Source organism: Diuraphis noxia, unplaced genomic scaffold, assembly GCF_037042655.1.
Source record: "Diuraphis noxia isolate RWA-SAM2 unplaced genomic scaffold, SU_Dnox_SAM2 contig0002, whole genome shotgun sequence".
In the NCBI taxonomy this organism is placed as follows: Eukaryota; Metazoa; Arthropoda; class Insecta; order Hemiptera; family Aphididae; genus Diuraphis; species Diuraphis noxia.
The window spans coordinates 44373586-44398840 of record NW_028301712.1 but is presented as its reverse complement, the minus strand read 5'-3'; the positions used below and the strand labels follow the sequence as shown (position 1 = coordinate 44398840).

At 28.3% G+C, this 25255-nt stretch overlaps 4 protein-coding genes across 7 annotated transcripts in view; 3 read left to right on the top strand and 1 right to left on the bottom strand.

The window, feature by feature from the left end:
• Window positions 1-3191: 3191 nt before the first annotated feature.
• Window positions 3192-9302, top strand: Cog6 (conserved oligomeric Golgi complex subunit 6). The gene is made up of 12 exons (XM_089220338.1): window positions 3192-3323; window positions 3409-3498; window positions 4836-4946; window positions 5292-5455; window positions 5559-5778; window positions 6679-6803; window positions 6992-7206; window positions 7266-7426; window positions 7961-8191; window positions 8250-8411; window positions 8493-8657; window positions 9005-9302. Exons 2-12 carry the CDS (start codon window positions 3427-3429, stop codon window positions 9248-9250), a joined length of 1872 nt encoding a protein of 623 aa, XP_089076464.1. The 5' UTR covers window positions 3192-3323; window positions 3409-3426; the 3' UTR covers window positions 9251-9302.
• On the bottom strand, window positions 9004-10656 carry LOC107166437 (STING ER exit protein). The gene is made up of 4 exons (XM_015515102.2): window positions 10238-10656; window positions 9894-10050; window positions 9607-9832; window positions 9004-9532 (listed from the first exon to the last, which is right to left on the bottom strand). Exons 1-4 carry the CDS (start codon window positions 10356-10358, stop codon window positions 9377-9379), a joined length of 660 nt encoding a protein of 219 aa, XP_015370588.1. The 5' UTR covers window positions 10359-10656; the 3' UTR covers window positions 9004-9376.
• A 108-nt stretch (window positions 10657-10764) lies between these two features.
• Window positions 10765-15986, top strand: LOC107172158 (WD40 repeat domain-containing protein pink). Of its 3 annotated transcripts, XM_089220337.1 has the most exons (8): window positions 10765-10876; window positions 10960-11039; window positions 11120-11246; window positions 11304-11414; window positions 11844-12083; window positions 12212-14805; window positions 15124-15229; window positions 15299-15986. In XM_089220337.1, exons 3-8 carry the CDS (start codon window positions 11127-11129, stop codon window positions 15569-15571), a joined length of 3444 nt encoding a protein of 1147 aa, XP_089076463.1. In that variant the 5' UTR covers window positions 10765-10876; window positions 10960-11039; window positions 11120-11126; the 3' UTR covers window positions 15572-15986. The 3 variants fall into 3 exon arrangements, with proteins under 3 accessions (XP_089076463.1, XP_089076461.1, XP_089076462.1); XM_089220335.1 differs by having other exon boundaries at window positions 10960-11246; XM_089220336.1 differs by having other exon boundaries at window positions 10807-11039.
• The window catches only part of LOC107166435 (uncharacterized), a 19434-nt gene continuing 10013 nt past the window's right edge, over window positions 15835-25255 (top strand). The window contains exons 1-2 of one of the 2 annotated variants that reach the window (XM_089220333.1): window positions 15835-16163; window positions 19093-25191. In XM_089220333.1, coding sequence (XP_089076459.1) covers window positions 16053-16163; window positions 19093-25191 — 6210 coding nt within the window. In that variant the 5' untranslated portion in view covers window positions 15835-16052. The remainder of the gene's footprint in view (window positions 16164-19092; window positions 25192-25255) is intronic. The other variant, XM_089220334.1, reaches the window with a different exon arrangement.

Below are 25255 nucleotides of genomic sequence, written 5' to 3'. Positions count from 1 at the left end.
AAATTTAGTGAAAATCCAATGTTGTAAAAATTTAAATTTCAAACGCTCATAAAAATTTAATTTGAACTTCTGGTGGACATTTTTTTGTGATAAAGATTGACAAACTTGTAAGGAATCTTGTATTACATTTTCAAATCTTAGATCTGAAAAGAAAATTTTTTATGAATTTCTAGCTTAAAATAATTTGCGAATTTTTGTGATTTTTACGTATTTTGTCAAAATCCAAACTTTGAATGCTTTAAAAAAAAAAAAAATTGTGATTATTTATTTCCATTTTTTTCAACTGCTATCGTTAAGAGCCCCGTATTAAATGTTCAAGCTCTTCTACCCAACAAATACATTTTATCGATATTAATTTAAAAAATAATAATAATGATCGAAAATTGCTTATGCCTATAAATAATTCAACTTAGTCGAAATTTTCTGAAAATTGCATGGTGGATAGAATATACTTACAAAAACATTCGGTGAAAATGTTTTAAAGTTACATCAAAAACAAAAATCGATCTTGTCGAAAATTGATTGTGCGTAAAAATTCTCGTTTTACCTATACTTTATTTTTAATGTCACCCCTATATGTTGCTATAGAGTGGCTCACGCATACATTTAATTTAAATTTCTGCAAATTAAATATATTTTGTTTATTTAAGTGGTAGACTTTGGTTATAGACAGCTAGACAGGTAAAAAAATAGTTAGCTTTTATATTATGATTGGTATTGGTAATAACTTATAATGTTCTGTATTGTATTAACTATATTTTATCATTTAAGCAAATACACTATATAGCCATTAAACATTATATACATTACATTATGTGTAACTACATTTGAGTAACAACTATTAAAATTATAACGTGGGTTTATACGTATTTTCATAGGTATTCATTCTGGTTGGTTGTACGATAATATGCCAAGTGAGATATAAAATTTGTTTCATAGAATTAGGTTCACTCAAATTCTCTATTGATTTTACCGAAATTCTTTTACGGAATAGATTAAAATAAAATGGGTGTTATTTAGCGTTATCATTTTCCGTGAAATACAAATTGTACTTAGGTATTATATTATACAAGTCAATTTTAAATTTTTATCATCTATTTTAAAGTTACATAGGTAGGTGTCTGTATTTGTTAGTGCGATTTACCTAGGTATAGGCTATACCTAATACCTATGTATAATGTACAGCGGTTTATAATAAATTATATTGGACGCGCACCAAATATTGACATTTAATGCTGAACAGTGAACATATTAAAAATGTTAATATTTACCCTATTTAACCTATAATACACATTAACACGTTGGTGTATTACGTGCGTGATGCCGGGTGTGATTTTGAAAACACTAAACAAACTGCAGTATGACAAGCGACCGTGTAGGTTATAGAACCCGATTAGAGGCTACAATAACATAGTCATATTATAATATTATATACTAGAAATAACATACCTACACCATCAAGTCTATAATCGATCCTACTCACAGAAGTTTACATGTAACAATGGTTAGGTAGATTTATATAATATAATAATATATTATATACAACTCCGGTCTCCGGGCTCCGTGGCATTGTACAACTCTCGCGTGTGATCAATCACAACAAATTATCAACAAAATTTAAATTTCAAAGTATAGGGAGGACGTGTAGCCTTGTGCCCTTGTGTAGTATAATACATTACATATACAAGGTGTTTCAGAAAGATTCGACAAAAAAAAAAAATTAAGCTAATTAAACGTATGACGAAAAAATTGTTAATATGAAGAGTATAAATAATTTAAGAAATATACTCATTATATTAGCAAATTTTCAAAAATCATATTTTTTAAAAAGTTATTACGTTCCAAATTAATTTAACAAAAAAAAATATTTAATTTAAAAAAAAAATCTAACAAATAAACCAGTTGATTTAGATAAATCTTTTTTTCATCAAAATTGTTCTTGTAATCAGATTCACAAATAGGCTATTTTGAATTTATCCAAACAATTTTTTATCAATTTTTAAGTTTTTTATTTTCAGCATAGAAAATAAAAAATTATACTAAAAATGTAGTGCAAGTGTCTATAATGAATTATATACAAAAAAATAAATACTTTATAATATTGAATACAATAAAAATTATTCCATAATATGTCAGAAAATCGTGAGACACTCTGTATGCCCGTGTCAAACGCATATAAAAGGTAGGTAGGTAGTAGGTACTCAACGATGACGTAAAAAATATTTAACCTTTTAATTTAACTTTATTATACTGTCATTGGCATGTGGTAAATATATTTTAGATATATTTTATTATACATATAAACCTAACTACCTATGTTAAGTAGGTAGGTAAATAAAAAAAAATTGGACATTGTCACATTCACTATAGTTAAATAGTTAATATTTTAATCTTTAAGTGCCCGGTGCCAGTTCAGAAATAAGTACTAACAATTTTTAAATTAAATTTTATTTATTAGTTTCCATCTTACTATAATTACCTACCATCAAGTTTCCATTAATCTACTGTTCAATACATATTTCTGGAATATTTATCAAAAAAAAAAAAAAAAAAAAAAATGACTTTACAAGAAAAATACTCAGCCTCTCTGGCCCTGTAGATTTTGAAAAACTATTTTTGTCTTAAAGAATAAGAATTCCTATTTCTTACATATGCCTCATTAGTCATTAAATTCAGATTTTTTACATTAGTTCAAATAATGGTAAATTGGTAAACAATAATTTGTAAAAAAAAAAAGGTTAAAATATTCTCTTATTTTTAAAGACGATAACTATGGGTATTATAAAAGTTTGAAATTAAAATATTAAAAAACGGAGTTCAATGTGCCCTGTAGATATAGATTATTAGGTAGGTTAGCCTACCCGTCCTACCCTCTATTAGTTTATTGTCAAATTTAAATCATATTCATTGAACCATTGAAGTATATACTGTTAATACATTTTATAGTATTCTCATCAATACAATTTAGTTATGGCACAATGTGTAGGTAATGATGGATGTTGATAAACATCACAAACGATCATAATAATAATATAATTTATTTAAATAATAAAATTCAGTTTAATATTTTTGATTTGTTAATAAGACCACAGAATAATAAATAATAATTATTCTATTAATAATAGTTATTCTGTGATAGATAGTGATATTAGTGATAAGAATAATTGATAATTGTCGGAAGGCTTACTTTATGATTTTATAACTTATTTTTAAAAAAAAATAGTAAATTAAGTTATTTGTTATTTAATATTTAGATTCAATTCTCGAGTACCTACGATTAAATCTTTGTTGTGATTCAGCATACAATGTGGATTTTCAGATTGGTAGAAGAATTTTATCATTGCAGTGTATAAATATATCTTTAAAAGTATAAACTAGTTAATTATTTTATAATTTGATTTTTTAAAGTAAACTTTAAACATTATCATGGCCGTCGCTGAAGAAGCAATATCTAAAAGGGTTACCAGTGTACTAGAGACACATTTAGAAAGTGACAAGGTAATCATTTTTTTTGATATATATCAAAATAAAGTTCAACTGAATTTTGTTAAAGGGACATACCAAAAAGGAATAGGTATACTTTGTAGTCCTTAACATTATAATTTAATATGTATGTGGTGTAAAGACATAATATTAAAATAAATAGGTATAATATAATATACTTCAGCATATCACTAGTATAAATATGACCTGAGAGGTAAAATATGCAAGGACAACATTATATTTTGTTATTTAACACAGCCTCTTTGTGGAGTTTTATACAAAAGAGTGTGATTGATGGTCATACATAGAGATGCGAACAGCTACAATACGAACATCATTACCTCAATGAGATAGTAGTTTATGTTTGTTTTGAACATAGTACCCATTAAAGTTTTTTCCACCTTAAATTATGTAAAACTATTTTGGCAATCGTTTGACGTTATACATTCATGACTGAACTATGATTGATTTATTAACATGTTTACTACTGCCATATGTATATTAGTTTGTGCACGGTCAAATTAATCATCAAATATTGGTATTTTTTGTATGCTTGTCGCACAAAAATTGGTTAAAATAAAAAGTAGATTATTATAGGAACAAGTCATTCAATGAGTTCGCTAAAAATACAGAATTAGTCTTAGGGATCACAAGATTCATATTCCTATCGAAAATCAATATTACAATGTCAGGATTTTGTACTCAGAGATGATGAGTTCAAAAATTTCAATGTACAAAAAATGTACATATAGCATCTGGGTAAGTTATGAAAAAAGTTAACATGTTAATATGGTCAATGAAGTCTAAAATGAATAGTTACAAGACAATAAAAGTACCAAGTCACCGTTCCTCGCCTGAATAATGTTGGCCAAATTTCATTTTGGATAGATTGATTAACCTTAAGTGTACCGTGGTAAGACGTTGGATTTAATGTGTGTCACTTAATATAACTACATGTAATACTACATAATGTAATAAATTAAATTTTTCAGTTATAGATAATGTTTATTTTTACAAAATCTTAAACATGAGGCATCAGATTTTAAAAGTGTATATTTGCACCACTTTATTATAGTTCAAAAAAAAAAAATCATATTTGAGGCATAAGGCATACTATTTTCTTTTAACTATAATATGTTTACAATATAGTACCATTTATATATATATTTTTTTTAATGACACCTGGGAACATTATAATTTTTATACCCACTTTAAATACTTTCTTCATTATAGCTGAAACATTTTTGAAATTTTTGAATGAGAATCCATACACTGTTTTATGTAATATTGTACATAATACTAACTGATATAAACAAATTTATAAATTTCATTATTATTTTTAAATGTTTTAGGATGCTCTAGAAGCTTTAAAAGAGATTTCAGAGTTTTATACTGAAAATACCTTAGAGTGTAGAAGAGGCTTAAGAACTAAAATAGAAAAAAGAAGTCTTGCATTGAATGAAGTAAGTTTTTTTGATTAAATATTGTACACAAAATATGTAATTCGTATATTTACTTCAATTATATAATATAACATAATAGATATATTACTATACATATTAAAAGATGTAATGCCATTATTAAGACTGGTTAGGCAACCCTTGGTTTTACACATATAACTTATAAGTATATTATATTATTATGTTTACCTATTACCTATTTTTTTTTCTATATAAGATAATACTATAATTTACTATAAATGATTACTTATAAAATGTACTTGTGCAATGTATTTATTAAATTATTACTTGTACACTTAAACTGTTATTATTATACTTGCTATTTTCTTAATTTTTTATTATTTTTAGAATTTTTTGGCATCTTTTGAAAAAGTGAAAAATGCTGTTAATGCTTTACATGACAATGTGAATTCTTTAAACACATCAGTCATGTCGATGTCATCACAATTGAAAGATACTAAAACAGACACTCAGAACTTGATTGAACTCACAAAACGATTGCAACTTGAAAGGTAAATCACATGGAAAAATCAATATTTGTATTGGTATTTAGTTATTTATTTATTTTTAACAAGAAATATTATTAAAACATTATTTCATTTTTTTGGTGACTAGGAAAAGTGTGGCCAACCAACAATTATTGGCAGACGCATATGTGAAAACATTCCAGTTGAGTTCTTCAGAAGTGGCTTGTCTGCGATCTAACAATGTCACTCCTGAATTTTTTACAGCTCTAAGGAAAACTCAGAATATTAGTAATAATTGTAAAGTGCTTATGCAAGCTGGCCATCAAACATCAGCTCTTAGTTTGATGGAACAGATTTCTACCTACCAGGTAATATTTATTTTTGATTAACTATTACCATAAACTAAGACTTGATTTTGTCTTGGGTTGATGACAGTAGCAGCTTGAAATTTATTTTTCCTATGAAACAACAACCTTAAATAAGTATCCACCAATTTTTACACACTCTACTTTTCATTCATTTTAAATGCTGGACATACGTGTAGAGTGTAGACTATGTGAGTACAAATTATAAACTAGTTTAGCCGTCTAGGTCTTGAAGGCTGAAAATCATTGGGATACCATGGCCACTTCATTAAATAGTTATTCACGCTGTCACTGGTTGATGGTAGAGATTTACTGACTAAATGTAACTTAAGAGGACTCGCACCCGCATATGTTTTCTCCGTATTGCACTATTGCACACATAGATATAGACTAAACAAATTTACGCAGACTGAGTAGGACTCGCTCAATTTTGGTCGAAAAAATATTTATTGCAAAATTGAATTGTGATAATATTTCTCAGGGCAAGACTGTGTGTTTTTCAAAAGTATTTAAATTTTATATATAGGTCATTTAAAATTTTTGCTATTTTTAAACGATATAATGAATGCTATATTAAGAATTATGGAAAAAAGTAAAAACTGACGTATTGCTCTCAGAAATATTATCACAATTCAATTTTCTAATAAGTATTTTTACCTCGATTTTTACTCTAGAACCAAATTTGAGCCAATCCTACTCAGAATGTGTAAATGATTTTAGTCTATGTTTTACATGTGAAGACAGAGAAAAGCCATACAGGTATAATGTCCTTTCAACTCTTAAGAATTTATGTAACAAGAAATGTAAATACATTATTTTAATATTAGATCAAAAAGAAACAATACATTTAATACACCATCTTATATTTATATTTTCACTCGATAAATGTTGTATTAATTGTAGCAAATGGCAATGGAAGTATTATATAGATGGAGTCAGTTGTATTGTAAAGACATCGAGTCCACAGTTACTGGTCCTTTACTTGTATTTGCCATGGAAGTTTTGCAAGACCGACCCGTATTATTTAAGTAAGCCTTAACCCTGAATCCTGCCTACTAATTCTCTCAAGTAATATGATTTATTACAATTGTATCAGTTTCCATTAAAATAGCCTTTAATTTTTTCTTTGCAACAATATTAAAGTACTATTATTACTCATTAATTGTTTCATGACGTATAATTTTGTTTATGAATTAACTGAAGTATTCTTATTTAGGTATGTATTAGAAGAGTATTGTACAGTTAGACAATCTGTAGTCGCACAAAGATTCATAGATGCTCTGGCAGCAAACAGTTCAAATGATACATCATTGAAAACTTTTTCAAAAGACATACGTCAGTACATTAACAACATGTTATCATGGTTAATTGATCATGTTCCAATTGAAAGGAAGTATCTCGCATATCTGTTGAAAAACTGTGATAAATTAAGTAAGAATACTGCTATGCTTTCCTTGCTATATTTCTATTCAATTTTATTATTGATATAGATGTGGATGAAGAAATAACTTTATGTATGAGTAGCATAACTGAAGGATTGTGCAGTCCTTTAGTATCACGTGTAGAGAATATACTGCATATGAATGAAAACCCAATTGACCTCTACGGTGTTGCTAGTTCACTGAAATTTTATCTCCAAATAGTAATCAAAGTAAGTTTATAAAAAAACCATACTTAATGACAAGTAAGTTTCTGTAATTCATAAATCTAAATAACAAATGGCATGACGGATTTGGCTTGAAAAAAAATTGGAGGTCTTTCCTGATTAGTCTTAGTCTGGGCCTTTTTATAAATAATTTGTTTGGAATGTGCAATGGAATAATAATGTTTGGTATGTACATAAGTAGCATATAAAATTTGTCTTACTAAAAAAATAATTTAAACATTTTTATTGAAAGCCCACTTAGATTTTTTAGTAAATTTCCCTGGGTGGAAAAAATATTATCTATGTTTACATTAGGTATTTAATAATGTTTCATGGTTTGTATTTTTTAATTTAATTCTATACAAATGTATGTATTATGTTCTAAGTATTATAGGAACTGGTTAGTGGTCTCTAATCGTAAAAATTTAAAAGCCTATTTGTGCTTGATAGTATGATAATAGACCAGTTCCGGATTAAATTTTTCTTTGATTTCATTTGAGCCATACAATTTTGTTGATCAAATAAAAATGTTGGTTTCAGACAGTACCTTCTGGACAACTGTGTCAAACAATTGAAGAATTACATAAAACTATGGAATGTGTATTTTTAAACAAACTTCAAAACTTAGTAAGGGATACTCTTTTGGAACGTATTGAAGCACCACCATTAGATTTATCCCCATCACCTGGTATTGGATATTTATTAAATATCCTCAGGCAAGTATTGTCAGTGGCTGCAGTTACTGAAGACAAACAAGAAGACACGTCCATGGTGTGATGAATAAAAATCAATAATATGAATTCTGTTTAACTTATTATTTTGTTTGTAGATAGTATCTTGTGTCTTGGAACCATTACTTCAAGCAATTAATTTGAGTGCCTCTCGCCTAACCCCATTAGACATGGCTGTATATCATCTCAATTGTTTGAATGACATACATGAGACACTGAGGCAGTACCAGTATGTTGAGGATAAACTTGAAAAATTGCAGGTGTGTTAACTTACAATAGGTAGATCTACACATCTTCAAAGTAGCACAACATTAATCTAATATTGTTAATCATGCTTCAAGGCTCAAATGGCCGTACAAATAGAAATTGTTTCTTCTGAACAATCAAACTATCTTGTCACACATTTAAATCTACAGGAAATCCAAACCATTTTACAAGGTCATGGAGCAAATATTCCACTTTCTCAGATTCAAGGAATGGAAGCTGAAAATTTGATTAATTTTTTGGTAATTGCATATGAATGGTTATCAACTGATATTATGTAGTTTATTTAACTCTAAATATATAATGGAGATTATATTCAATAATTAAGTATAACAACTATAACAAGACACATTAAGCTGGGTCCACTTAGAAACAACATGGGTTTTAAAATAAATTTAAATATTCCTGCTCTAATAGGAAAGTTGAGTTTTTTTTTTTATTATTAACTTTGATAGCAGAGTATCACATAAGGATTATGGGATTAGCATATACATATATATATTATCATTCATAATCTCCTTTATAAATTGAGAATTCCACAACTATATTAGTTGTCTGTTTAATTTTTATATTAAATATTGTGTTACAGAGTAAACTGGAAAGCATGCTAGTTATGCCTCATACTGTAGCAGTACCACAAATTGGTTGTCTAAAAAATCCTTTACATTTAAGTAAGGTCAGACAGCAATCAAATGAAGTGATATCTGCTGTTTATAAACAACTTTACGAGCATGTACATAATCCCATTAATGAATATGATAATCCATCAGCATTAATGTCTAGAACGCCAGATCTCGTGTATCAGTTATTGGTCAATGACAAAAATCCATTGTAAAATCAGATTGTGAATTATTTCATCTTAAAATAAAATAAAACTTTAATTATGAGTCAATATTTTTTTTATTTACAAATAACAGAGTAATATTAGAGTATTAAATTTATAAAAAATAAAATTCCAATATCATTTCTCTAGCAATGTACCACGAACATGTCTTTTTATATCTAATGCAATTTCTGGCTCTACAAAATCTGCTGTTTTACGTTTGTTCATGCCTTTCCTCTCTAGCTGCTTTTCAATTATACGGGCATTGTTTGCATATGAATCTGCTACTTCCCTCTATTTAAATAATAATATTAATAGCATCACACATCGCAATATAATATTAAAATGTAAGATGCACAATGACTTACCGCTTCAATTTCATCTTCTTCTTCGTCAATAGTAGATACTGTTACCGAACTGAACTTGCCCATGTTCTTAGTGTGTTTGGTGACCATAACTTTCTTTGGTTTTTCAACTGCTACTTGATTATATATGTCCATTTTAGGGCCTTCGCCAGTACATTTGACCAAAGCACCACGTACAATAAAGTAAACATTATTAGCCTGGTGTTTATAGTACAAAAATAAACCGCATCTGTAAAAAAACATCTACTAGGTAAGTATTGAAATACTCGAGATGATTAAAGTTGACTAACTTTTTACACTTTAATCTATGTTGTTTTTCGACGCCTTCTTGTCTTTTCAAGTACACAGTTTCATCTTGATCATAGGTCATTTTATTGGCATGCTTAGAGCCATCAATTACTCGGGCCCCATCCCGTTTACGTAAAGGTAGTTTTTCCAAAGCACAATCTGAAATCAGTAAACATTAACATTTAGTATCATTGTGCAAACATAATTCATATTGATGAAGTATATTATACGGTGATCACTTTAAAACGTAGAAAAACTGATTATAATTGTGTTGGACCTAAAACAATTAACTGTTTGGAATGATTTCAAACCTCAATAAAAATTATAATTTTTAACTATCACTCACCCAAAATTAACGTCATCTGACCACACAAACAGTAATAAGAGTGCAGCGGCTTCTCCTCATTATATTCTTCTTGGTCTTTGGTGTCCGTACACACTATACTGCGAGAAACCACTTTTGGCATTTTCAAATATTAAACTAATGCCACTTATCCGATACATATAATATTATAAATTATAATTCTACTCAATTCCTTTAATAAAATAACAAGTTTAAGTTTTAACGTCTAACTACTCTAACTTTAATACTGACTGACTGAGCTGAGCGAGTAGCGACCATAAATAAAAGAAAAGAATAGTAGAGCCTAGTGAAGTAGTGACTACTTGTCTGAAGTACTGACTACTTGTCTGAAGTACTGAGTACTGACTAGAGAGTAGTGACTACAACTGACTACCATGATAAAATACCAAATCTCTTATCACAAATCTAAATAACCTTAAGATATATCTTATAAAAAAAAATAGTCCGTGGTATGAACCATAGATAATATAAGAATGGATAGGACACGTCTATACCAGTTTCATATGGGGCCGTGTGCTTCTTATATTATCTATGGTATGAACACAGAACAGTATTTGAGATAATGAGATGATAATAGTATCTGTATCCGTTGAGAAAAATACAGGCAATATAGCCATAAAGGTACCTATCAAGAATATTCTGTGACAATACTACAACTTATTAAGTAACTTATTTAAGTCATTAATTTTAATATTTGTTATCAGTACTTCAGTAGCTACTAAGCTTGACTGGCTTGAGTCCTTCACTCAACTTCACGTCTTCACGGTTCGCAATATTCATAATAGTAAATTTAAATTCTATAAAATGCCAAGTAGAATTTTAGTTTCATTCTTTTTTTAAGTCATTCGTTTCTATTTACTCAAGATTTAAAATGGCTGTGTTACAAAACCACATAAATGACAAAAACATACCGGATCACATTTTAGTGTTAAATAGAATTGACATTAAAAATATAGTTAATTTACCTCTAAAAGCTACACAAAGAATAAAAGTCAGTGACACAAAATATTGTGTGATTCATTTTTTTTAAATTTCTCTCCTGTTTTAGTATACTTGTTTTGAAGTATCACAGAACTTTATCATTCTTGGAGCTTCTAGTGGTGGATTGTATGTATTTCGCAGACAACCTTGTGAATTTATACAACTGCTTCCAAATAAAGTGAGTTATCATATTATTACCAAGAGTATAAAAATCCAATGATAAAATATATTTTATATTTAATTGTATAAAATGCACCTTAAAAAGGTAGTTAGTGCTTTTCAAACTGGTTTCTTAGGTATTAAAACGTAATTTAGGTACTTTTATTGTTCAAAAAAAATTTTAAAGAGTTTTTAAATTCTCCTTTTATAATAAATAATATATTATGTTTTTTTTTTATTCATTAATTATTAATTTACGTATACGCCTTTGTTAATTTTTTACTTAAATAAAACAAATACCTAGTTATAATTATTTAGTTAATAAGTATTAATATTTCATTCAATGTATCATTCACTTTTACTTTTTTGTGTTGAATTGTAGATAATCATATGTAGGTATATATTTATTTAAAAGTTAATATAAATTTATAAATTAATGTACCTAAAGGAAGGATCTGTGACTCAAATTGCTGTATCTAAAGATGAAGATCTTATTGCATTTGGTACACAAAAAGGCATTGTTTGTATATTACAAAGAAATGAAAATGGGGTTGGTGCAAAGTTAATAAATAAGTCCACTGAACATTTAGGACATGAAATCACTGCTATGAAATGGACTTCAAAGAATCAAATATACTTCGGCGATTGCAATGGAAAAGTCACTTCAATATATGTATCATTATTTGTTGTAAGTATAAATTCTTGTAATAATTTTAGTTATTTTATTATTTATATGACTGAATGCAACTATATAATTCAAAATACAGTGTAGTACATTTTCTATTTTTTCCTCACTTTGTTTAAAAAAATTTTCAGCGGAAAGCCATTTTCCAAACCCCGCCATTTACTATGATTGAACTGGATTCAAAAGTTATTCAAATAGATAGTGCTGATGATATATTAGTGATCTCAACATTGACTAGATGTTATGTTTGTGATATGTCTCAAGAGCAATTTAAACAAATTGGAAAAAAACCTAGGGATGGAGATTATGGTTGCTGTATTGTCGCATGGAATGAAAAGAAAATATTTTCTGCACGACCAGGTTCAAGAATTTGGGAAGCAGAGATAAACGGCATTGTAAAAAGTACACATCAACTAAAATACTGTTTAGCTATTCCGCCAACACTTAATCTTTGTGCACAAAAACCATTTGATTTATCAAAGATTTCTGGGAAAAATTGGCCACCACAGTCTTTGAATTTTAAAAAACTGTATTCAATTTGGGAAAATTGCTTACTTACATATACATCAAATAGTATTTTTATACTAGATATGTTAAAAGTTAATGTTCTTTTATGGTGTGACGGATATAATAATATACAAAATGTCAAGTATATTGAAGATACTGTATATATATGGTCTTCAAATGGTGAGCTTATTGCTGAAAAAATCACTCCTCTTCAAAATTATTTGGTTAATTGTTATGAGTTTGAAGATTACAATACCTGCATTTCATTGATAGAACATTATTATGATAGAATAGTAAATACAAGATGCATTATTGATGAGTTATATCCACTTGTTAACATAGATCAAAAAATAGACTTGCCAGTTAATACAAACAATTTGATCTCAAAAATTAAAAAGACTTATTATTTAAAACAGCAATTTTTTAAGATGCCATCTGGAATTTACTCATTGAAGAATTATGTATATGTCAAAAAAAGTTATAAATTAAAAAGAAGTTTTAGTTTACTTTCCATTAAGTCTGATAAACCGGTATTACGTTATAAGTCTATGCTAAATATACATATAAATCTAGAAAAAGTAAAAAAGTCTGAACAGTATCCATTTAGTGACTATTCTAAATTAAACAATAAACAAGTTTTTGATCAGATTTATATGGAGTTAAATATTCCTTCAATTCCATTTGTTTCGTTGGCTACTTCTGAGGTATTTCATGATACTTTAATGGAAATAGGGTCAAATGTTACTGATAAAATTGCTAAGAGTAGTAAAACTCTCAAAGATACATTAAATAATCTTACTGCTAGTACAGGTAAAAATGATTTAGTGCCATATGAAATATCAAATACTATTAATCGACCAGATCCACCACCTGTTGATGAAAGTGAAGTAGATGTTTCAAATTATAAATTGGACCTTGAACATCGTGAAAAGCTTAATTTACTTCCTATTTTAAAAACATGTAAAAAACTTCAAAATGGATATAAATTAGATGTTGACTGTTTACAACAGTTATGTAATGGTGTATGTGAAGTGAAATCTAATTTGGAAAATGTTGTACAAGTTAAACAGCCAATGTTTCCATTTCAACAATATTTGAAAGACAAAGATTTTAATACTATTAAAATAGCAATAAATGATAGTTTTATTTGTAATTTAGTAGGAAAATGGGCTGATATACAAACCAAATATATTTTGATTTCAAATAAATTTAATTACCCAGAATTTTTAACTTACTATTTGGATGAAAATGATTTTAAAAAAGATACTGAAGTCAGTGAGTTAATCACATTATTTGGTCAAGTTATGGAAGTAGGTAGTATATTTCATTTTATGCTGAGTGGTAATTTAAAATGTTCTTATGCAATATTTTGTAAGATTTTAAAAATGAGTTCCAATAATGATGAAAAGACCGAAGAACCATTATTAATGTATTTAAATTCAATGTATGTGTTTTTGAGGTTGGACCAAATTGAATCATTTCGTTTACTTGGATACAAAAGAAACATCAAACCAATATATGTATTTTATTTATTAATGAAATTTTCAGTACATTTAGAGTCAAACAATCGTGAAAAATGTAATTCAATATTTCTGTCCTATATATCACACTTTGATGAAAGTATTTTTACTGATTATAACATTCTATATTATGCTGTTTATAGTTTTGTAATGCTAAATAATCAGAAAACCCGTTTATGCACATGTGGATTTCCATTGGAAAGTGTTGATGGTAAATTTAAAAAGCTTGGAAAAATACTAATTGATTATTTATCTAGTGCAGATATAAATTTGGAGCAGTTACATATAATTTTGCATAAATTTGTAAAATGTGATGTGACTACGAATTCTCTAGAAGATGTAATAAAATGTTTTTGTAAACAAGTGCCTCATTTTTGGCCTATTGTTTTAAAATCAGACTTAAATCTTAAAAGTTCAAAGCATTTAAAAATTATGCTTGCTATTCATTTGGGTTTGGTGGATCAATTAGATGTGCATTTGACTAACAAAAATGAATTATTGTTTGACAAACTTTTCACATTAAATCATTACTTTAAAAATGGCCTTTGTTTGAATTGTGGGAATATTGGTGAAAAAAATCAAGGAATTGCGTGGACTGATTTAACATCTTTGGCATTTCTATATTTAAATCATGAAGAAATTAGAAATTTACTCTTTAAACACAGATACTATATACCATGCGGGGATATTGACAATTGGTAATTATTAATAATATTCAGTTCTTGAAAATGTCTTTTAGAAAAGGAATTAGTGCAATATTTATCTTGTTAAAAAGGAACTTAATAGTTTCTCGTTCCTAGCTCAGACAAAATTCCTTTGCTCATTCCTAGTTAAAGAACAATTTTCATTCCTCAACAATTCAAAAATTGTATTAATATAATTTGTAAAAATTAACTATTTAATTAGGTAGTTGTTTTATTTTTAATTTAACAAGATCATTGAAACACATTCCTCACAGCTCTGATAATATGTTATATTGAAATAGACATAATATAACCAGCTTTTATTATTTTAAGGTTTTATCAAAGTTTTATTTTGACTGAGTTGATTGGTTTAAACTCAAAGAAGATTTTGATCAATACACTACAACATCATAATAATATTTCAATGATAAGCACAGAGGTAAGGGTCAACATTTTCCTAAAAATCCTTCAACATTTATTTTTTATTTCATAGTTTGTTTCTTAATAGAATTGTACAACTACATTTACAACTTTGGAAGAAGAAATTGGTAGAACTATACAGTTCAAAAATCAATATTCAAAAAAATCACATTGGGGTATACAAATTGATTTAAAGAATGGTTATTGTATTTGGTGTTCATTACCATTGAATTCTGATCCTTTAATTCGAGGTAAAAATAATGGACTTGTATCGTTTAGATGTGGACACTCTTTTCATACAGTATGTATTCGTCATCAAACTGATTATATTCAGTGTGTCATATGTCGGAGAAAATGTTAATATGTATAAGAGTAAGAAAAAATTTGGTTTTTATATAACTTTAAAATACTTTTATATGTTATATGAATATCGCTTGTTTATGAAATTATTAAGTTTTGGAAATAAAATGTTTAAATATTTAGTATACGTTATTTCTAAGTGAATTAATTTGGTTCATAATTATAATAACATTTTTATAATTTATTTTAACATAAAAAATATCTTAGGCTTTAAAAAAAATGTGATTATTATTTTTATTAGGTACTTAATAAAATATTATGTTATAATTATCTATCTCTAATGTTAAAACAGTGTAATATTTTTTTTTTTTATTAATCTATTTTTGTTACAATCATATCAAATCAACTGTCAAGTCATCGAATCACACCAATATGTTATTTAGTTTTTTTAATATTGATTATACTTTTATCTGTCAGCTCTAGTAAATATTTACTTGGTTTCACTATTTAATATTGTATTGTATTAAACTTACTATATAAATATGTATTTAATTGTTGAAAATTGCATACACCCCACAAAATCAAGGATTTCAGTTTACAAGAAGGTTATGGGAGCAGTAAAACATGGAATCTTTTTTTTTTTATTGTCAAAGGTAATATATAAATATATAATTTTATTATAAAATAGTAAATTGTCTATGTATTATTATTTATTATTATATACTTATAGGTACCTATTACTCATAAGTAGGGCAGAAGACTTAAAGCTTTTGCATATTTATTTTGCATAGTCACAAAAATAGCAGAGTACGACACAAATACATTTCATGCTTTCACAAAGCTAGTTTTGAAATTTTATTGTGCATATAAATGCATATTTTGCCTTTTTTTTAGTTTAGACTGTAGCCTTCTCGATTCTATCTTAATAAAAACAGTTTTGCTATGTTTAACTTTTGTTAGACACTTAGACGGAGACAACATATTATGTGGGTGTAGCTTCCTTTTATAATAAGAATGAATATAAGATGCGATAGTTCTGCCACCGAGAACCAGTGGCTGCCTGGCCAGGTCGGCGAGTCGACGATCGCCGACTGGGCCTTTGGCTAAATGGGCCCTTACAGCCATTACCCGATTGAGATTATATTATTTTAAATGTTCATAAATAACTTAGTTTGTAGATATTATCTTAAATCGTGTTAGATAGTCGTATTAGCCAAAGGGGTAAAGTTAATTGAAACCTAAATAAGGTACTTACAAAAATAGTTACATATTATACATTTTTTTGGAAGAGGGGGGTAGTAGAACTTCAAAATGATTAGGTATCTTTAAAAATGTAAAACAAATAACGTTTTCATTAAACAATTATGTCTTAGAATATTTTTTTGAGTATTTCAATATCAATACATAAAATCGAATTTAGGATAAAAGTATACCTATGAGTTACCTATAACTTATTATAAGTATTAAAAATTTAGATGAGCGATATAGTGGACCTAAATTTTGAGGGATAATCAACTAATCAAGAACCACTTGAATTCAATCACCTTTACTTTAAATACTTATAAGTTATAACTTACAAATTACTAATCCTAAACACGATTTTTAAGCAGATATCAAAACCGGTTACAATCGTGGTTTTTCATTCTTGAACACCGTAACCGGAAACGACACCAAAAGCCTCAAAACACTGGTTAAAAAACTATAACTGAAATCTAAGGTCTTTAAAAAACAGTTTATAAAACCCCTAACCGATACCATAGAATTGAAAAACCGATTAAAATTTAAAACTACCTAATGTCGGTTTCTTCGAATTTTATTATTATATATTTTTTTTATCTTCATACGAAGAAAATACCTAGTATAATGTTCGAATTTATTAATCAAACTCCCGATGCTATTAGCTACTCAGTATTACAAAATATTAATTGATAATACGAACATTGTTCAATTTATATTTTATATTATAAATTTATAACTATACTTATATTGGTTCAAAATTAAAATACAAATATCACAGTTATTGTTCTGTTGTACGCCCCTATTCGGCTATGCACGTCTGTATTGTTTCCATTTGTTAGTAATAGCTTATGACTTATATAAGTTATGACCTAGAAAAAGTATTAAATAAAATGTTATGTTTGTAAATGTCCAAAAGGAATAAAGGAGGATGAATCTAAACTGCTAAATTCATACATTGCATGAGACCATTATAAGGAAGCTATAGTTTAACATTTTAAATTTAAATTCTGCATATTTTTAGTTACACATTTTTTATGAAAACCAGACAAAAGACATAATGACACAAATAAAGAAGATACTTCATAATATAATAATACTTATATTATGTAAATGTATTCCCATTTCTTACTGTGTTCTAACTGGTAATAAAAACGAAAAATGCAACCTCATCAACTAATTCTGACTCAGCCAATGTAAATACAATTAATAGGTAATTGTACTGTAAATATGTAATAGTTTTTTCTTATATCTTTTTTTTCTTCTCAATTATATACACATTTAAATATCAAATTTGTTTTTATTTAAAAAAAAAAAAATGTTGCCTATAACCTTAGCAGTAAACTTTTTTTTTTTTTAAAACGAAAAATATTATTTAAAAAAAAAATATAAATTTTTTACTATTTCTTGGCCTAAAATAGTGTGTGCCTTTAAGTTAATACCTATATAATTAGTTTATACAAATTTAACCTACAGTTGTTAGATACAGGAGTATAAAATCAAAATTTTCAAAAACCGTTATTCAAACCGACAAATTTAAAACACCTTTTTGAAACTGAAACCAAAATCAAAAAAATTAAAAAATCTATCTTAAAACCAAAACCAAAAAATGTAGAAAACCATTATCAAAAACCGAAACCATAACCGTTAAAATTTGAAACGTTTTCGATCCCTGTTTGTGTGTATCAAAATACTCAGAAAAATATTCTGCTTTCGAAGATGAAATTATAAATATTTATATTCAATTCATAAAAGTTAAAAAAGTTAAAAAGTTATGAGATTAAAAATAATAAAATAAACATATATATATTTCGCATCTACTAAGTGAAATCGCTCAATGTATCCATTTAGTGAAAATGACGTTTACTACACTATATGAACATTTTTTTTACCTTTTCATGAAGAGGATCAAGTAAATTTTATCTACATTGTGTAGAGGAAAGTGGTTTAATATGACATAATAAGGTGAAATAAATTTTATCCAATTCATGAAAAAGTAAAAAAAATTGGCCTTATAGTGTAGTAAAACGTCTTTTTCAATAAACGGATACATTTCATTAAATGGGCACGACCTTTATATGTATTAAAATATTGTTTATTAAAGATTAGAATACTTTATGCAATAATTTCTATTTTATGAAATAATAAGTGTTCAATTATTAAAGGATCACCCAGTATTGATGATCAACTCCGCGCACATAAACAATTCTAGGGGATACCATAATCTTCAGGCTTGAAATTTAAAAAAACATATACAGTTCAAAAGAAATTTTAATGGATGATTAATTTTGTGTAATTTTTATATACATATTTAATAAATGTAGTAAAGAAAAAAACTGTTCACAGATTCTTGCTGTGGATTTGAATACTTCTACAAATTCAATACAGTTAAATGGAAAAAATGGAGGAGTACCTAACTCTTGGACTAGTCAGCCTTACTCAGTTTCTCAAATACCGACAAGTTCTTACAATCCATTAATTCCTTACCCTCAAGAAAGTACTTATATGAATAATAATGGCAATCAACAACACATTAATTATGATCAATACTCGCCGATGGCTCAAACGTATAATAAGCAACACAACATAAATTCGCCACAACAATTCATACCTCAGAAACAATATTATTCGCAACCAATCCCTCCAGGTCCATTCAACTCCAACAGAGAATCAGTGAATCAACAGTTAACTAATATGCAATATTCACATCAGGATGTGAACACCAAGCTTCAACAGCCAGTAATAAATCAGAAAAATGAAAATTACCAGTTACAAATACCACATTCGTATAATTTATATCCACCATCACAGAGTAAACAAGAAGCATCACAATCTTTTGGAACAGCTAAACCTCCGCTGCCAAAAGAATACCAGACACAATCACCTACAAGATTCGATCACCCAATAACTGAAAAGGAATTACAAGATGCTAGAGAATTGCTAGATTCTGGCGAAGGTAAGACTTACACTAAAAACAATGAAAATAAACCTGAACAAATCTCTACGAAAATAATCCCGCAGTTTTCACAAAAAACAGAATTTAATTCTAAATCAGAACTTCCTGGTACTTATTTTGTCCAATCCAAATCACCTCTTCCATCCGAAAATCAATCACAACTATCTCAAGTTCAACCACAAGGTTCTTTAAAACCATTGAAAAGAGTATCTTCAACAACTAACGAAAATACTAAGAAGATTAAAAATGGAGTATTGATTAATCCTAAACAAGAATTACAGGACAATAAATTTTCTCAAACAACACAAAATAAATTACCACCGTCTCAAATGGCGTCACAATCATCTTTAGAATTATTGAATAAAGGTCCTACAACACCTAATAAAAATACTTTGGTTATTGAAGATTCTAAGCCGTTTGATTCTCAATTACAATATCCAAACGGTTTGTCTCTTCCGCAAACACAAAATGAATTGAATTTACCACAATCTTCACATTCAGCTCCTCTTGTCTCAAATCAATTACCACTATCTCAAATACCATCACATTCGTCTTCGGAGTTATTGAACAAAGAACCTCCATCACTTAATATACATTTTATGCAGAATAAAAATGACAATGTGCCTTTAAATTCCTTATCAGAATTTCCAGATGACACATCAAAGCCATTTACTAGCAATGTTGCACAAAGCGAAAAACATTTGATAGATAGTTTACAAACAGATTTGAAAAAAATTTTAAATCCTGAAATTAATGATAATCTTTTGAAAAAAGATAATTCACAATTAGAATTGAATGATACACCGCCACAATTACTAATGGACAATACGCAAGTAGGAAATGATCCACAACAAGGTGGTTTAATAAAAGGTATCAGTGAAATTCCTCAACCAACGCAAAATAAATTACCACTGTATCAAAAGGCGTCACAATCATCTTTAGAATTATTGAATAAAGGTCCTACAACACCTAATAAAAATACTTTGGTTATTGAAGATTCTAAGCCGTTTGATTCTCAATTACAATATCCAAACGGTTTGTCTCTTCCGCAAACACAAAATGAATTGAATTTACCACAATCTTCACATTCAGCTCCTTTTGTCTCAAATCAATTACCACTATCTCAAATACCATCACATTCGTCTTCGGAGTTATTGAACAAAGAACCTCCATCACTTAATATACATTTTATGCAGAATCAAAATGACAATGTGCCTTTAAATTCCTTATCAGAATTTCCAGATGACACATCAAAGCCATTTACTAGCAATGTTGCACAAAGCGAAAAACATTTGATAGATAGTTTACAAACAGATTTGAAAAAAATTTTAAATCCTGAAATTAATGATAATCTTTTGAAAAAAGATAATTCACAATTAGAATTGAATGATACACCGCCACAATTACTAATGGACAATACGCAAGTAGGAAATGATCCACAACAAGGTGGTTTAATAAAAGGTATCAGTGAAATTCCTCAACCAACGCAAAATAAATTACCACTGTATCAAAAGGCGTCACAATCATCTTTAGAATTATTGAATAAAGGTCCTACAACACCTAATAAAAATACTTTGGTTATTGAAGATTCTAAGCCGTTTGATTCTCAATTACAATATCCAAACGGTTTGTCTCTTCCGCAAACACAAAATGAATTGAATTTACCACAATCTTCACATTCAGCTCCTTTTGTCTCAAATCAATTACCGCTATCTCAAATACCATCACATTCGTCTTCGGAGTTATTGAACAAAGAACCTCCATCACTTAATATACATTTTATGCAGAATCAAAATGACAATGTGCCTTTAAATTCCTTATCAGAATTTCCAGATGACACATCAAAGCCATTTACTAGCAATGTTGCACAAAGCGAAAAACATTTGATAGATAGTTTACAAACAGATTTGAAAAAAATTTTAAATCCTGAAATTAATGATAATCTTTTGAAAAAAGATAATTCACAATTAGAATTGAATGATACACCGCCACAATTACTAATGGACAATACGCAAGTAGGAAATGATCCACAACAAGGTGGTTTAATAAAAGGTATCAGTGAAATTCCTCAACCAACGCAAAATAAATTACCACTGTATCAAAAGGCGTCACAATCATCTTTAGAATTATTGAATAAAGGTCCTACAACACCTAATAAAAATACTTTGGTTATTGAAGATTCTAAGCCGTTTGATTCTCAATTACAATATCTAAACGGTTTGTCTCTTCCGCAAACACAAAATGAATTGAATTTACCACAATCTTCACATTCAGCTCCTTTTGTCTCAAATCAATTACCACTATCTCAAATACCATCACATTCGTCTTCGGAGTTATTGAACAAAGAACCTCCATCACTTAATATACATTTTATGCAGAATCAAAATGACAATGTGCCTTTAAATTCCTTATCAGAATTTCCAGATGACACATCAAAGCCATTTACTAGCAATGTTGCACAAAGCGAAAAACATTTGATAGATAGTTTACAAACAGATTTGAAAAAAATTTTAAATCCTGAAATTAATGATAATCTTTTGAAAAAAGATAATTCACAATTAGAATTGAATGATACACCGCCACAATTACTAATGGACAATACGCAAGTAGGAAATGATCCACAACAAGGTGGTTTAATAAAAGGTATCAGTGAAATTCCTCAACCAACGCAAAATAAATTACCACTGTATCAAAAGGCGTCACAATCATCTTTAGAATTATTGAATAAAGGTCCTACAACACCTAATAAAAATACTTTGGTTATTGAAGATTCTAAGCCGTTTGATTCTCAATTACAATATCCAAACGGTTTGTCTCTTCCGCAAACACAAAATGAATTGAATTTACCACAATCTTCACATTCAGCTCCTTTTGTCTCAAATCAATTACCGCTATCTCAAATACCATCACATTCGTCTTCGGAGTTATTGAACAAAGAACCTCCATCACTTAATATACATTTTATGCAGAATCAAAATGACAATGTGCCTTTAAATTCCTTATCAGAATTTCCAGATGACACATCAAAGCCATTTACTAGCAATGTTGCACAAAGCGAAAAACATTTGATAGATAGTTTACAAACAGATTTGAAAAAAATTTTAAATCCTGAAATTAATGATAATCTTTTGAAAAAAGATAATTCACAATTAGAATTGAATGATACACCGCCACAATTACTAATGGACAATACGCAAGTAGGAAATGATCCACAACAAGGTGGTTTAATAAAAGGTATCAGTGAAATTCCTCAACCAACGCAAAATAAATTACCACTGTATCAAAAGGCGTCACAATCATCTTTAGAATTATTGAATAAAGGTCCTACAACACCTAATAAAAATACTTTGGTTATTGAAGATTCTAAGCCGTTTGATTCTCAATTACAATATCTAAACGGTTTGTCTCTTCCGCAAACACAAAATGAATTGAATTTACCACAATCTTCACATTCAGCTCCTTTTGTCTCAAATCAATTACCACTATCTCAAATACCATCACATTCGTCTTCGGAGTTATTGAACAAAGAACCTCCATCACTTAATATACATTTTATGCAGAATCAAAATGACAATGTGCCTTTAAATTCCTTATCAGAATTTCCAGATGACACATCAAAGCCATTTACTAGCAATGTTGCACAAAGCGAAAAACATTTGATAGATAGTTTACAAACAGATTTGAAAAAAATTTTAAATCCTGAAATTAATGATAATCTTTTGAAAAAAGATAATTCACAATTAGAATTGAATGATACACCGCCACAATTACTAATGGACAATACGCAAGTAGGAAATGATCCACAACAAGGTGGTTTAATAAAAGGTATCAGTGAAATTCCTCAACCAACGCAAAATAAATTACCACTGTATCAAAAGGCGTCACAATCATCTTTAGAATTATTGAATAAAGGTCCTACAACACCTAATAAAAATACTTTGGTTATTGAAGATTCTAAGCCGTTTGATTCTCAATTACAATATCCAAACGGTTTGTCTCTTCCGCAAACACAAAATGAATTGAATTTACCACAATCTTCACATTCAGCTCCTTTTGTCTCAAATCAATTACCACTATCTCAAATACCATCACATTCGTCTTCGGAGTTATTGAACAAAGAACCTCCATCACTTAATATACATTTTATGCAGAATCAAAATGACAATGTGCCTTTAAATTCCTTATCAGAATTTCCAGATGACACATCAAAGCCATTTACTAGCAATGTTGCACAAAGCGAAAAACATTTGATAGATAGTTTACAAACAGATTTGAAAAAAATTTTAAATCCTGAAATTAATGATAATCTTTTGAAAAAAGATAATTCACAATTAGAATTGAATGATACACCGCCACAATTACTAATGGACAATACGCAAGTAGGAAATGATCCACAACAAGGTGGTTTAATAAAAGGTATCGGTTTATATGGCGATACTCAAAAGTCACAAATTCCATTACATGAAAGTCCATTGCCTGTAAGTGCTACAGATACACAGTTAAATGAAGAATTGGAAAAAGCAGTGTCTGAATCACCAGTTTTTCTATTGAATAAAGACAATGAAGAAAATTATTCATTTAATTCATTGGAAGATTTAGTATTTGACGAATCACTAGAGAATGGACTATCTAAATACGCTAAATCAGATATTGGGAGCACAGAAAATCTTAAAATTGCGAATCAAGACAAAGCTAAAATATCTGTGTTAGCCAATCCTAATGATATTCATACCCTTAAAATATCTCCTATACATCCACCAACTAGTGATAACAATTATTCAAAAACTAATTATTTATTAAATTCGCCTCCAGCTTATGTACCATGGTATAAACCCTCATTTCCAAATACAGTTAATTATATTCAACAACCTGATTTGAATGCCAATAATCAACTTTTAAGTTCATTATTAAATGCTCATCAATATCCGTTATTTTATAGTCAAATTCCAATGTATCCGCCAATTAAAAATTATTATAATCAACAAGACGCTTATTCTGCTGTTGTTCAAAATCAGATTACACCTGATATACATTTGCCTGGTTTTTCCCGAAATTCCAATCAACCAAGTTTTAAGGATAATACTGGAAGTATTTACAAGAAAGTAGATTTAAGGAACCCTCCTAAAGATAGTTCTAATTCGTGGTCATTATTAAATAAAGATTACACAAGAAATTCAAACCAAGATAATGGATTTACAAGTTATGATGGTAAAACACGTACAAGTACCATCGGAACGCCATTGACATCTTACCAAAATAATATTCAGGAAATTTCAAGTTTATCTTCAAACGATATGTTTGTACAAAATATGATGCCCATGAATTCTTTTTATGTACCGTTGGCTGGAACTAAAGAAATATTTGACGTTACACGCGCGAATTTCCCACGTGCTCCATTGAGTCATATTATTCGTTTAACAAATTCTATCGTACAATCCGTGATGCGCAGTCTTCAGCAGACTTTGAATACAGTTATGAACTCTTCATACGTAAGTTGCTCACCAAATTTGAGTATGAAATCATAATTTTATTTTTACATGTGTTATATTTTAA